Genomic DNA, 14,860 nt, shown 5'->3' with positions numbered 1-14,860 from the left:
ATTTTCATAGAGTAATAGCATACAGTAAATGAGCACTGTATGCATTTCATACACATGCTGCCCTTTTAAATACATTAAACCTCTGCTGTAACACCCACTATGCAGATGAGGACACTTGAGGCTCAGCAAGGTAAAGTAACTTGTTGGGCAGCTAGTCAGTCAGGTACAGGGCTGGACTCAAGGCAAAGTGCCCCGACTCCAAATTTTATGATCTTTTTGATAAACCATATGATTCTAAGTGAAATAAATATCAGTTTTTTTTTTAATAAATGAGTTATCTTTGGGCTTACGCCTCTAAGAGGCTTCTTTTCATGAAAAGATTGTAATAGTGGAGTAAAAACACCACTGTTCTCTGTTTTAGGCATAAAGTCTATAAAGTAATTCTGCTTTAGCAATCAGACCACTACAAAATGAGTTAAAGGGTTTGACTTGTTGGGTCAGGAGATCGCTCCGCTTGCTGCAGGAGCCTCAGTAAGGAGGAGTCTGCGCAACTTATTCCTCACCACCAGCTGCAGCCAGAGGCCAAGGACAGGCCAATACAAATCTCAACCAGTCATCCAAATACAACCCTGGTCTTTCGGAAAAAAGCCACACCTGAACCTGGCCTGACTCTTTTGTCAAACCCTAGCCTGAAACAATCATTCTCCACTCTCTAAAGCCCTCCAGGAAATGTGACCAATGAGCCGTCCAATGAAGCATGCTGGCCCTAACTGCCATGTACAAAAGGGATGAGCATACTTGCAATTGAACTACTACAGGATAATTGCTGATACCCTTTTCAGTAACCAGATTCTAACATCTTTATTCACATAACTATATGCTCCATTTAAATAATACTTCTGATATATCATGAGTTGTTAGAAATATTAATCAAAATTTATTCTACATGCAATATAAAGTCGTTGAGCAGTCTGTAAAAATCTTGACTTTTTAAAAATTAAATTTCTAATTTTGAGATAACTGTTGATTCACAAGTGGTTGTGGGAATAAGAGATTCCATGTACAGTGTACCATGTCACCAAATTTCCCCAATGGTGGCATATTATAAAACTATAGAACAATACCAGAACAAGGACCCTGACACTGACACAGCCAAGATGCAGAACAATTTCCTCACCACCTAATGTTGCCCTTTTATAGCCACATCCACTTCCCTCCCAGCCCCTCCCCTTCTTAGCCCCTGGCAATCACTAATCTGTTCTCTATTTCTCTAATTTTGTCATTTGAAGACTGTTACACAAATGAAATCATACAGTATGTGATCTCTTGGGAGTGGCATTTTCTACTCAGTGTAATTCCCTTAAGATTTAGCCAATTCTTTTCTCTGTCCTCTCTATTCTGCTGTTGAACCCATCCATGAGGGTTTGGTGGTTTGTTTGGTTTCGTTTTTTGTTTCTTTATCATATTTTTCAGTTTTTAAATTTCCATTTGGTTCTTATCTCATATTTTCTTGCTGAAACTTTCCTGTTTCTTGTCTCTCACTTTCTACGTCTTCATTGTTTCAAGCATATCTGTAATTGTTTATTGAAGCAGTTTTATGATGGCTTCTTTAAAATCTTTTTCACGTAATTCTAACATCTGTCATCTCGGTTTTGGCATCTACTGATTCTCTTTTTTCATTCAGTTTGAGATCTTTCTGGCTCTTGGTATGATGAGTGATTTTCAGTGGAAATCTGGTCATTTTGAATACTATAAGAGTGTGGGTCTTATGTAACCCTTCTGTTGTAGCTGCTTTCTCTGCCGCTGCTCCAGGAGAAGAGGGGCAGTGAGCACTGCCTCATTACAGCCAGGTGTGGGTACAAGTCCAGGTTCCCCTCTTGGCCAACGCTGCCATCCAAGAACAGGGGTCTCCTAGTTACTTCTGGGTCGGGGTGAGAGCTCTAGCTCCCAGTTAGGCTTCTGCCCATACCTGCCCAGCTGGCAGTGGCAGGAGCACTCATGACTGATACCACTGTAACCACAGTGGAGGTGTGGCCTCCTTGCCAGTGGGCGGCAGTGAAAGTCCTGACTCTCCACCAGGCCTCTGACACCACAGCTGCAGGGGTCACTGTGCCTTGCTACAGCCTGGCAACAGTGGAATCTAGGCTCCCCGCTTGGCTTTGCTGGCGGGGTGGGTGTGGGGCCAGAGTACAGTGGTTAGTGTCTAAAAGTTTTCTTTCTACTCGGGTGCCCCCTTCCTGTCCTTTGGCTAGAGAGACTAGGCTTTTCTTGTCTGTACCCGTTGGCATTTCTGGGTTGCTGGCTTCTTCAGCAACAAGTCTGGGTTATATATGGCAAAAACATAACCCAGGGATAGCACCACCCTGTCATTCCTTAGGTCCCTAACTAGTCCGCCTTCTTCTCTCTACCTTTCAAGGCATTCTTACGTCTATTTTATAGATAATGTCCAGGGTTTTTATTTGTACTGAGAGTGAAAAATAAGAAAAAAGTACATCTGCTCCATCTTTCCAGAAGCAGAAGCCCAAATCTTGATATTTTTAAGAAATAATTCTACTCCACAAGTAATCCTGAGAGATAGGATAGTACTTTGACATTACAGTGGTTACAAACTGGAGGCCTACTGCTCCAACAGGCAGTAGCAGGGTTGTTTTTGTAATTTAATTGTTTTTAGGGGGACATGCTGCAGTCTCCAGTTCTCCACAGCCATGTCTGTTTAGCTTGTTAGCTATACCCTGTAGACATCTGTGTTTGCAAACTCTGATTTAATAAACAGATCACGAGGCCAAGCTATTAACAGTGGACTATGGTCATGGATTTGAAAAGATCGTGCTCAAGCTTCCCTCCTTCTAGACTAGTACTAAATTTAAGAAGTATTGGGCTTCCCTGGTGGCACAGTGGTTGAGAGTCCGCCTGCCGATGCAGGGGACACGGGTTCGTGCCCTGGTCCAGGAAGATCCCAGATGCCGCAGAGCGGCTGGGCCCGTGAGCCATGGCCACTGGGCCTGCGCGTCCGGAGCCTGTGCTCCACAATGGGAGACGCCACAACAGTGAGAGGCCCACGTACCGCAAAAAAAAAAAAAAAAAAGAAGCATTAGCTAAGACCGAGCTCAAGCATAATGAAGCCTTTCCCACACACTGCATCCCACTTCCCTCCAAAGCCCTTCTGGAAACTTTTGTTTAGGATCCAGAGTTTAATCACTGTACTAACCTATTAAATGATTAAATTTAGTATAGGACTCTCTCCATTTTCTCCTTTTTCTTCAGAATGTTTATGGAAGAGATCTAGCTAATGTGCGTGCAGGGATGACAGTAGGAGAAACAGGAAGAGAGGGACAGAGGGGTGGTGGTGGTGGTGATGATGATGATTGATGACGACGACGTTGGAGCCAGAGGAAAGAGTATGATCACATTAAAACTATAGTGTCCTAATTTCCTGAAGGCTGGCCAGAATCAAATCCTTTTGGACAAAACGGAATTGAAGAATGTTCTAGAAAGAAAGGAATTTAGAGACTTCAAATCTAAACCAAATTCTCTTAACCTTACACAAAAGGAAACAGGCACTCAGAGGTTATACAAGGTCACAAAGCTAACCAGTACCGTCTGTACTACTCCACCATGTTCCCTCTTCTTGGCCTAGTTCTGCTTTGCAAACAATGGAAGCTGATCAACTGTGTCACTTCTGCTAATAGTTCCTAAAAATATTTCATTACAAGTTATAACTGTATTTTTTCATCTAATCTTTGGAACATTACATTCAGATCTTGTTCTTAAATGTTTTGACAAATTCAAGAGAGAGATCTGTACTCTTTCTTAGCCTGTTATAAATGGAAGCAACTGAGTTAGTAGTAAGGGGGTGGGCAAACAAAACATTTTATTACATTTCTTCTAGTAGTCTTAATTATCAGGTAAATCTTCAGGATGACTTGGCATTGAGGCATACATTTATTAATTTAGTTAATCCATAATCCACATAATAGCTATCTACTCTTTCAACAGGGACCATGTTTTCCAAACTTCTGTCATCTTATATAACACCTCTACAAGTCTGGTTTGCTATATGCATATCACCTGTAGTAATATTAGTATTTATCTTTATGTTGACTTTATTTATTTATTTATTTAAAATTTATTTTTGGCTGCGTTGGGTCTTTGTTACTGCGCGCAGGCTTTTCTCTGGTTGTGGCGAGTGGGTGCTACTCTTCTCTGTGGTGTGTGGTCTTAGTTGCTCCGTGGCATGTGGGATCTTCCCGGACCAGGGCTCGAAACCCGTGTCCCCTGCACTGGCAGGCGGATTTTCAACCACTGCACCACCAGGGAAACCCTTTATGCTGACTTTAAATCCACTCTTTTTTCATATTTCGCCTGGCTTTAAGCAATAATACCCATTAAATCACAAGTCTGATGTGCCAGGTTTCCTACTACACATTAAAATAATTACATAACTGTTAAAACATGTCCATGGGCATATCATCTAAACTCATCTCGTGATTCCAGTGATATTCTTACCACACCTTGGGTGATCTGACCCTAAACTAACTGTCAATTTATGACATGGGTAAATAATAAAACAATTGTACTCTAAAATCTAACTTGAGTTGCTAATTATTCAGGTTTGTGGGAATGTACCAGAAATGTATGGTCTCATCACCAATTTCAACAGATATAAACCTAGGGAAGCTGAACTTTTTACAATTTATTGTACGAAATAAATAGGGACTTCCCTGGTGGTCCAGTGGTTAAGAGTCTGCCTTCCAATGCAGGGGACGCAGGTTTGATCCCTGGTTGGGGAACTAAGATCCCACATGCTGTGGGGCAACTAAGCCCGCCCGCCGCAACAACTGAGCACGCATGCCACAACTAGAGAGTCCGCATGCCACAACTACAGAGCCCATGGGCTCTGGAACCCGCACGCTGCAAAGAGGAGCCTGTGCACCACAGCGGAGGATCCCACATGCTGCAACAAAGATCCTGTGGGCTGCAAGTAAGACCCGACACAGCCAAAAATGAAATAAAATTAAATTAAATAAATGAATGAATGAATGAATGAATGAAATACATGAGGATGGAAGACCTAAAGAGACATTTCTCCAAAGAAGACATACAGATGGCCAAGAAGCACATGAAAGGATGCTCAACATCACTAATTATTAGAGAAATGCAAATCAAAACTACAATGAGGTATCTACCTCACACCAGTCAGAATGGCCATCATCAAAAAATCTACAAACAATAAATGCTGGAGAGGGTGTGGAAAAAAGGGAACCCTCTTACACTGTTGGTAGGAATGTAAAGTGATACAGCCACTGTGGAGAACAGTATGGAGGTTCCTTAAAAAACTAAAAATAGAACTACCATACGACCAGCAATCCCACTACTGGGCATATACCCTGAGAAAACCATAATTCAAAAAGAGTCAGGTACCAAAATGTTCATTGCAGCTCTATTTACAATAGCCCAGAGATGGAAGCAACCTAAGTGTCCATCAACAGATGAATGGATAAAGAAGATGTGGCACATATGTACAATGGAATATTACTCAGCCATAAAAAGAAACGAAATTGAGTTATTTCTAGTGAGGTGGATGGACCTAGAGTCTGTCATACAGAGTGAAGTAAGTCAGAAAGAGAAAAACCAATATCGTATATTAACGCATATATGTGGAATCTAGAAAAAAGGTACAGATGAACCTTTTTCCAGGGCAGGAATAGAGACGCAGATGTAGAGAACGGACGTGTGGACACAGGAGTGGAAGGGGATGAATTGGGAGATTAGGTTTAACATAAATACACTATCACGTGTAAAATAGGTAGCTAGTGGAAATCTGTGGTATAGCACAGGGAGCTCCGCTCAGTGCTCTGTGATGACCTAGATGGGCAGGATGGGGTGGGGGGTGGGAGGGAGATCCAATAGGGAGGGAATATATGTATACACATAGCTGATTCACTTCATTGTACAGCAGAAACCAACACAACATTGTAAAACAATAACACTCCAATTTTAAAAAAGCAAATTTAACAATAATGTGTAGGATATAATCCCAATCTTGTAAAAATAAGTAACAATACACCATCAAAAAAAAAGAAAGAAAGAAATGCATGAGACACACTGTTCCCCACCTTCAGAGATTCTGATTCACTGAGGGGACGGGGACCATGGAAGCTGCATTTCTGCAGGCACCCCAGGGAGTGCTGGTGCGGGAACACCCAAGGGCCACATTTTGAAAAACAGTGAACAGGAAGGCAGTACGAACTTTTAAAAATCACTCTAGCTTTTCAATAGGATGACTTGGGTTCAAACCCCAAGTCTAACTGCATGATACTAAGCAAGTCACTTAACCTCTCTGAGCCTTGCTTTCCTCATCTGTTAAATGATGATTATAATAAAAGCCATCTCACTGGGTTGTTCTAAGAAGTAAACGGATGATATGTCAAAAGAGTATTACAAAACCATAGAGTGCTGCACGTGCTAAAGGGCTGATGAGGATGCTGCTGCAGCCTACAACTGAGAACACAGTCAGCGCTCCAAATCGAGGTGCAAGGGCTCTGCTCCACAGAAACATCTGCTCCCATTTCATTACTGACACTGAGTTTAACCTATAATAAATTAACCCCCAAGTTGAGTGCGTATTTCAAATAAGATATTTGCACAATATATAATTTCAAATATTATCAATGGATGACTGCACATTAAATCCTCAAGGAATTGTATCTGGACCTTCTTCAGGGCCAACCCCATGCGTGGCTCCCATGCCAGAGGTGTCCCAAAGGCCCACGCTGGTTACCCTCATTCTAAGAACTACTTTACACATAGCATGTAAAATTATCTGTGGTTTAGAAATATTTTATGCTTTTATTATTTAAAAAAACTCTCTCCTTGAAGAAAACATAACAACTCCTGAATTATAAATTTAACACCAAATTTGCAGACTTGGTTACAGGGCGAATCTAACAAAGACAATGATTAAAAAATGCTCTCTTACAATAATTCATCTAAAGCTTTAGCAATGATCTGATGTAGGTACTTAAAATTCAATTTACAAAATATAGAAAAGCCTTCTTTTTCTCTGAATACCATCTGTTAAACCATTCCAACACGAGCTAATTCTGCTATACAAAATTCGTAAATAAACTAAAAAAATTTTTTAAAAACCTTAGTTGCTTCATGTTAAAGTATAGATTCAGTCTTATCTATTAATGTAGAGGTTAGACACCTATGCACACAGTCACCACCCTTTTCTAGAACCCACACAGCATTAACAACTATTCAACCATAATGAAAACCTTACAGTTAACACATAATTGTCCATAAAGAAAATCAATCCGAGGTCTAAGAGCTATTCTCTGCCAATATGGGTCCTTGAGCCTCTCCACTCAGTAGGGCAGTTTCTCCGCTAACGTGGGGTAAGAGGGCGCCTGGGACCAGTGGGGTCAGCAGCTGCCCAGTGACCAGCCACTGAGGCATAGGTGATGCAGCAAATGCTTCTCCCACCTGGAAACAGCAGTCACGTTTTGCCCAGTCAGGTTCTGAGGAACAGGAGCCCCAGCTCCTCCTACGTGGGCAAACATGGAAACCAGATAGCGGAGAAACCTATCAAGAACTATACTGCCACCCTTCTGGCTGGCCATATTATCCAATTTCTGTTCATCTCCAGCCATGCTTTCCTCTGGGAGGCATAAGCAACAGCATCCAATGGTTTGGACGAAGCAAGTCCAGCACCATAGCCAAATCTCAATTACACAGCCCCTGGAGTCAGTTTCTGCACTTGTTACAGGATGGGCTAAAGAGAAAGTGAGGCTAGAGCCCTTCAACACGGACAGCTATTAAGAATGACTTAAGATCGTTATCGTAGCTCTTGAACTCTTTGTAAGATTTGATGCATGGCAAGGACTGATTTTGAGAGCTGTTGACCTAGGGTAGGACAGGATACTAAAATGTAATTCATACATACTTGTGAAAATCTATTCTCTCTTACTAGTGGGCAAAAATGACTATAATAAACTGAATCCTCAATTCAAGCAAACTGTACTACTGAAATGTAAACATGGTTTCACTTAATGTACCTGTTAATAGTTTCTTGACATTAAAACAAAGTTAGTCTTTAGCCTTAACAAAGATGGAGCACGCAAGCGTTTTATTTGTTAATTGATTCAACAAGAATTTATTGAGCACCTGTTATGTTCCAGGATCGTGCTGGGGGAGCAGTGGTGACAAAAAGAGCCCCAGTCTCTGCTGACAAGGAGCTTATCACTCTTAACTTTAGAATAAGCAGGGAATCCAACTTTTAAAATAAACAAGAAGAGATTTCTCAATTCAATAAGGACTAAAAAATGAGGCTGCCCATACAACATTCCTGAGATTTTGCAAGTTTTTTGCATTCTAGTATCACATATTAATGCTGAAAACCCATAGGTAGTACATAAATACAGAAACAAATTGTGAAGTTAGGGAAATACTATCTATCAGACATTTTCTGAAATTCAGAATACTAATAAAGAAAATATAGGCATTTATTATAATCAAATCTAAAAATACAATATATAATAAAATAATAAAATGGATCTGGATTTTTAAAAGAATGATCATAATCTAAAGTCAGCTTTTCCTCTCAATTATAAAACTATGATCACATATACTAGATACTGGTAAAAATGTCTCTTCTAAAGTTCAGATCTCTAACAACAGAGAACCTTTCACCCTTGTTCCCAAGGAAATGGCCGGTGAGCATCAAGGGGCCAAAGTCTCACTCGAATTAAAACTGCAATGCTTCTTGGCTACTTAGCATATTGAAAATGAATTAAGGACTCAATTCCGCTTACCTTGTAATCTCTGGATACATTTTCTGATGTCACTGAACCTGAAATCTGACTAGAAATTGTAGCAGCTATAAGCTGTTTACACCATTCAACATGTGATCCTGTAGGACTAAAAGAAATAGTGCAATTAAAATATTTTAAGACATAGCCTCTGAGTGAGAAAAATGAGCACTGACTAGGGATATATTTACATTTCTTTTTTTAGAGAATGAACTTTAATTAGACTATTTGGTTACCTTTACATTTAATGTAAGAACTGAAATATCGACTGACCACTAGGAAGTAAGATTAGGTTCCAGGTTGACTTGAAATGAATCAACCAATTTATTTTAAGGTTAAGATTCTAGGCCTCAGACAGTTAAGCATGTTATTTTCTAGCATTTAATAAAATATCTCTCAATTACAATTATATAGAGTGAATATTCTTAATGTAAGTAGAAAATTAATTCTAAAGTGAAATATTTATCTTACAGCATATGCTTTTCAAAAATGCAATCACTTTCATGCTGGTGGTTTTAAATCTAGAAGACGATGTAATTTCAAGTGAATCAAAGTGACTCTTAATGGAGCAAAGCTGATTGTATGATTTTAAAAAGAACAGACTAGAAAAGTTATGTCCTGTGTGTAGTAATAATGAGACCTTACATTTCTGTAAGTGCTCTGACAACTTACAAAAGGCTCTTCCAGTCCATTATGATATCAGAGCCTGACAACCACATGTGATAAGAAGGCAGAACGGGGACGAGCCAACAGGTTTCTGGGATGAGAAAATTGAGGTGCAGTGGTGACGTGGCCCGTCAGAAAGTGGTGGGGCTGTCCTTCCAGGATATGGTACCACCAACGGTGACCAACTCACCGAACCACAGGGCGAAACAGAGGCCAGCGCCACAGACGCTCGCCACTGCCTTAAACGAGAACACAAGGACGCAGAGAAAATGGCATCTCGCGCTTGTGTGCTGCTCTCAAATGTTCAACACATTTCTGCACACAGCCTCACCCGAGCCTCACGGTGACCCACCTTACAGAGGAGAAAACTAAGGCCCTAGCGTTTGACTAAGGTCACACAGCTGGTAAGTGGTCGGGTTGTGCTCACCTGACTTAAAGGACCACGTAAGCAAGGTAAGCACTGAGGGAATTGAAAATTGCCTCCAGAGGCCAGGCTCCTCTCTCAACTCATGAAAGCGCTGAAGAAATCAAGTAAAAGGGCAAAAGATACTTATGAAAGTTTACCTTGCAGGTAGCTTTCACTGTAAACAGTGTTCCAGACCTTTGAAAATCTCATCACTAATTAAATCCACACTTGTGTATTGGAAGGATAAAAAAAACCTGGAATCCCCAGGCAGTGTGTAAAATAACGTAACTAGTGAAATAAAGACATTTCATGTGCTCTACGAGCGATCTAAATTGCATTCTCTGACCAGGGCAGCCTAGTAGTTATCTGTGGGGCCGAAAATATAAGTCAAAACATTCGCTAAATGGGCAGACATTCCCGTCATACACCAAGACTCTATTTACCACAATTAATAACTAAGAGGAAGAAGGAGGGGAAAGGGAGGGATATCAGTTTCCTCTTAAAGGCTAAGGCACCTTTATTGTCCGGTTCTCCCATACTTTTCTTGCCAAGCTGCCTTTTCCTCTGCCAGCACCTGGGCCTGAGCGCAAATCTAACAGCAGGAACCCACCTGTTCACCCACCGCAGAGGGGGTGGGTTGGAGGGGGCTGCTGTTATCCTCTAGCTTCCATTCCCCTTCCTTCTAATGAGGACCCTTCTCTCCACGGTAGGGAGCTGCCCCTCTGCATTTCATAGGATTCTGCTCCACTTGGAGGGGAGTAACCCCAAGCTTTCCTCTTGGACCTGGAGCTGTGTAGACCCGCCCCCAGCACTGGCGGAGGCCACTCCCCACGTCCACCACCTCGAGGCACCCACAGAGATAGAGAGTAAGACATGAAGAAAACAGAGATGGGAGGCCTCATCCACACTGTTTGCAACTCTGGCTCTGAATGTGCCTGCGGCCATCTTTCGCCCTGGCTGCAGCAGTGATGGGAGCCAACACACTTCCTTTTTGGCTGCAGCTAGAATGATTTGTGTTTTTGGTACCTGCAACCAGAAGCATCCTGGTCAACAGAGTTATAAACAGTGTGGCATGGTGGGCTGGTAGACAGGAGGCCTGGCTCCGGGTCCTATTTCTGGCACCAGCTAGCTCCGTGACCTTGAGTGAGCCACATCCTCTCGCAGGCCCACAGCTCCGTCAGCATTAAGAGAAGTACGGTATTCAGAAGAGAGGGGAGGGCCCACGGTCCACGGCTGAGCCACAGCTGCAGAGCCAAGGTCTACTCTGGGGGTCTCTTAAAAGAAGAACGTGAACCAGAGCCGGTCACAACGACGGGACTGAGGAGGAAGGCCACGTCTCCTCTCCCCTCTCTGCTCTTTGGTCAGTGCAGTCTCCCTCCACACTCCTGGTGGCAACAGTCACTTGCAGTCTGGGAGCTCCCAGCTTTGTTTCTGCAGCCTGGACTCCCCGATCTGGACGCCGAGGAACCCATGAGACAGCTCCACTAGTCGGTCCCAGAGACCCTGCCGGCTCCACGTGTCTAGACCAGCATCAGCCGCCCAGCCTGCAAACTGCTCCTCCAGCCCTCACGTTTCCTAAGTCAGGGCAAGGCACAGCCTCATCCAGGGGCCCCAGGCCCCATAGCTGGGGTTTACCTTGGAGCCCAGGCCCCACTTCGCTCTCACATCTGAATGCTCGCCGAGTCTCGTCACTCTTACCTGCTAAGTATCATAAGAACGCACCTTGCCCATCCCTATCCCAACTAGCTTTTCCACACGCCAATCATCTGTTGGTGTTCTCCCACCTTGTGAATTTAAGCCTCACCTCTATGCTGGTGACTCCAGCCCAGACACCAGCCCTGAACTCCAGGCTTAAATAAACCAACTGCCTCTTTGACATGTGCTCTGGGAAATCCAACTGACATCTCATTACTGTTAAATCCAGGGCTGAGAGCCTGCTAACTTCCTAACCCCACTCCACGTGGAAGCTTCTCCATCTCAGCAACATTGTTTTCCACAAGCCGAAGACATTGGGATTGTCCTTGATTTTTCTTCTCTCCTACCCGACAACCAATCTTTGCAAACCCTACTGGCTCTACCCTGCAGATTTTCTTCAAATGATATCTTGAATTGGATCACTTCTCCCCTCCTCCAGCCCACGGCTCCGGTCGCAGCCACCATCCTCTCTCGCCTTGATAACTGCGACAGCCTCCCACCTGCTAGACTCTGACTCTACTCCTTCCCCTTCCGGTGCGTTGTCCACACAGCAGCCATGGAGAGCGTCCTGAAATCCACAGCATCTGCCCCTGTGACCTCTCTGAGCTTGTCCTCTACTGCTGTCTCCCTAGCTCCCTCCCTGCTGGTGACACTGGTCTCCTGGCTGACCCCTGAACCCTTGGCTCACCCTCCCGCCTCAGGGAGCGCAGGCCTGTGCTGCCACCTGGATATGTGCATGACTAGGCCCCTCACCTCTTCTGGGGTGTGACTCAAAGGCCACCTTTCTCAACTAGGCTCTTCCTGACCACCCGGCACAAAATTCCAACCACTGCCCAGAGTGCTCAGCCCCACAACTTCCTACCCGCTCCCAGCTGACTTTTCTCCCCCAGCACCTAACATAGAACACGTGTAACGTGTTCTTTTGTCTCTCTCTTTCACACTAAAAAGATGCTCCACGAGGGCGGGGATTTGTGCGTGTGTGCTCCCTGCTGTATCCTCAGGCCGGCCTAACATAGTGCCGGCCACAGAGCAGGCACTCATATTTGCAGAATAAATGACTGAGAGATTAGCATTTCCAGAACCAACTTAACCCAACTCAGTGAGATGGCCCACCTGCAGTCCATTCACAACACTACTGCACAGCAATTGTTCTCAAATGCCTACCCCATCCTGTAGCTCCCCTGATGGAAATCCTTTTGTGTCCCCCCATAACTAGGGTGACCATATAATTTCTCATCCGAACCAAGACACTATTGTGAGTTGCAGAAGGATGCTACTGATAATTACACTGGCTCGACCAGTACCCTGTACCATCTGGTGCCAAAGAGGCCACAAAGTCCACTCTACTTGTAGCTAAGGTGGTTATTAAAAATGCAGAATTTCAGGCTCTACCCAGGAGATGGTGGATTAGATTTAGGGTGGGATCCAAGAGTCTGCGTTTCAATCAAGCACTGGAGGTGATCCTGACTCAGGTTATACAGAACTGAGCAGAGAAGCATCGGCCCAGAAGACAAAGGCACAATTCCTTGGAAGGAACACAGGCCCCTTCAGGATCTAGCTCCTGCCTTCCCACAAGTCTTCTCTATTATCAGTTCCCCACATCCAGCATCCAGCCCACATGGCTGCACGTTCCACTCCTGTGGCCAAAAAGCATCCCCTGCCCCCGTCCCGCCACTAAAAACTGAAGTGAATATCCCACCTCCGTGTACCACAGTGCAGTGGATCACAACTGAGGCAGCGGATCACGATTGAAAAATTCTAACACCTGGGCCTCACACCCAACCCTCCTAAATCAGAAGCCTCAGGACTGGGGTCTGGCCACCTGGAGTTCTTAAAAAGCTTCTCAGATGATTCCCACGCACACCACATCCAGAGCACTTCCAAGTGTACCTCCACCCTGGCACTTATCACACTTGATTTCAATGGCTGGTTTGTTTGTATTCTCCACTAGATGGTAAGCCAGAGAGCAAAAGCCGTCGGGCATTATTCTCTGACTCTCCAAGCCCTCATACATTGCAGAGTATCTGCAGATGAGTGAAACCCTGACCATTCCACGTACTGTCACTGTGATTAGTTTTCAGTGAAGCTGACCACTTGGGTAATTACTTTATTAAAATACATTGTAATTACACTGAGGTAGAAACAAAGGGAATGTTTATAGCTGTTCCTCTGCCTTTGGAAATTCCCAAAAGTTCAGCTCAGGGGTGTGACTAAGACAGGCAGGAACCAGCATCTGAAACTGACCCAGTGGCGTTACAACAGTATGTCTCGCCTAATTGCACTTTAGCGCCAGCGAAATGGCCAAGATGTGGAAAAGCTGCATGTTCCAGGCTATGGGATCACCCACCCCTTGTCCAGAGTGTCAGGGTGGCCCTCCCAGTTGGATCTGGTCGGTTTGTGCTTCTAACTGATTCATCTTAGTTCTCAGACTGCCTAAGAAGCAGTAGCCTTACGTGTTTGTGAAAACAATGAACCGGTTCCTTCAAAGTGTGAAGAACTGAAAGTAAACGATGATGTGTTCTCGAATCGGGAGCAGTTTGGAAGTTTTCCATCCCAGCTTTTCAAATGAGGGTATCTTTGCCTCTATCTGCGCCAGCCCAACACCCACGGGGTTCCGTCCCCCAACTGCCCCCTACCAACCCCAGCATCAAAAACCCCAAGCAGCGGCGGCGGGATTTGGGTCTTCAGACCACACGAGGCAAGGTCACGCTAAAAAAGGGGAGCCGGGGTGAAATTTCCTCCCAAACGATTCGTGGCCGGGACAAGGGCTGCCGAGGTGGCTCCAAGGTGCAGTAGGAGGCGGCCTGGGACACGGTTAGACAGCTGTGAAGCCCCTCAGGGTGCGGGGAGCTCCGGCGCGAGGCGGAAGTGAGCCAGGTGCGGGCCCCAGGGACCAGGCGGGGGTTCCCGGGGCTCCAGAGGGGACGCGGGAGGGGGACGCCCCAGCTTGGCCTCGGCCCGGCGCGCGAGGAAGGGGCAGCCGGGCCTCGCGCGGGGCCCTCGGGAATCGGGGACCGGGAGGCCGCGGCGGCCGGGCCCCGCTTACCTGTCCAGGGTCTCCATGCTGGGCTGCCGGGAGCCGGCGGCGGGGGCCCCCGCGACCCGAGGGGGCCTCCTGCCGCCCGCCAGCCCCGGGCCCAGGCCCCCGCCGCCCTCGCCGACCCCCGCCGCCGCCGCCGCCGCCGCCGGCCTGTCCATGGCGCGTCGAGCCCGCCGACACGGGGAAGCCGCCGTCGGGAGGGGAGCGGCGCCCCGGAAGGTCCAGCCGCGCGCCTCTGGCGGCCCCGGTCTGCCGCCCGCCCGGCTCAGGCGGCCGCCGCCATTAGCTGTCACCTGGCGC

General features: G+C 45.4%; 1 protein-coding gene across 3 annotated transcripts in view; it reads right to left on the bottom strand.

Annotated features, from left to right (window-relative positions):
- The window catches only part of MTMR1 (myotubularin related protein 1), a 72,438-nt gene extending 57,578 nt beyond the window's left edge, over positions 1-14,860 (bottom strand). For 2 of the 3 annotated variants that reach the window (XM_082609183.1, XM_082609184.1), the window contains exons 1-2: positions 14,567-14,860; positions 8,757-8,862 (exon numbers count right to left, since the gene is read on the bottom strand). In XM_082609183.1, the coding sequence (XP_082465309.1) occupies positions 8,757-8,862; positions 14,567-14,718 (258 nt within the window). In that variant the 5' untranslated portion in view covers positions 14,719-14,860. The remainder of the gene's footprint in view (positions 1-8,756; positions 8,863-14,566) is intronic. The other variant, XM_082609185.1, reaches the window with a different exon arrangement.

Source organism: Mesoplodon mirus (genome assembly GCF_964341445.2).
Source record: "Mesoplodon mirus genome assembly, chromosome: X".
NCBI lineage: Eukaryota > Metazoa > Chordata > Mammalia > Artiodactyla > Ziphiidae > Mesoplodon > Mesoplodon mirus.
This window is presented reverse-complemented; position numbering and strand designations above follow the sequence as displayed.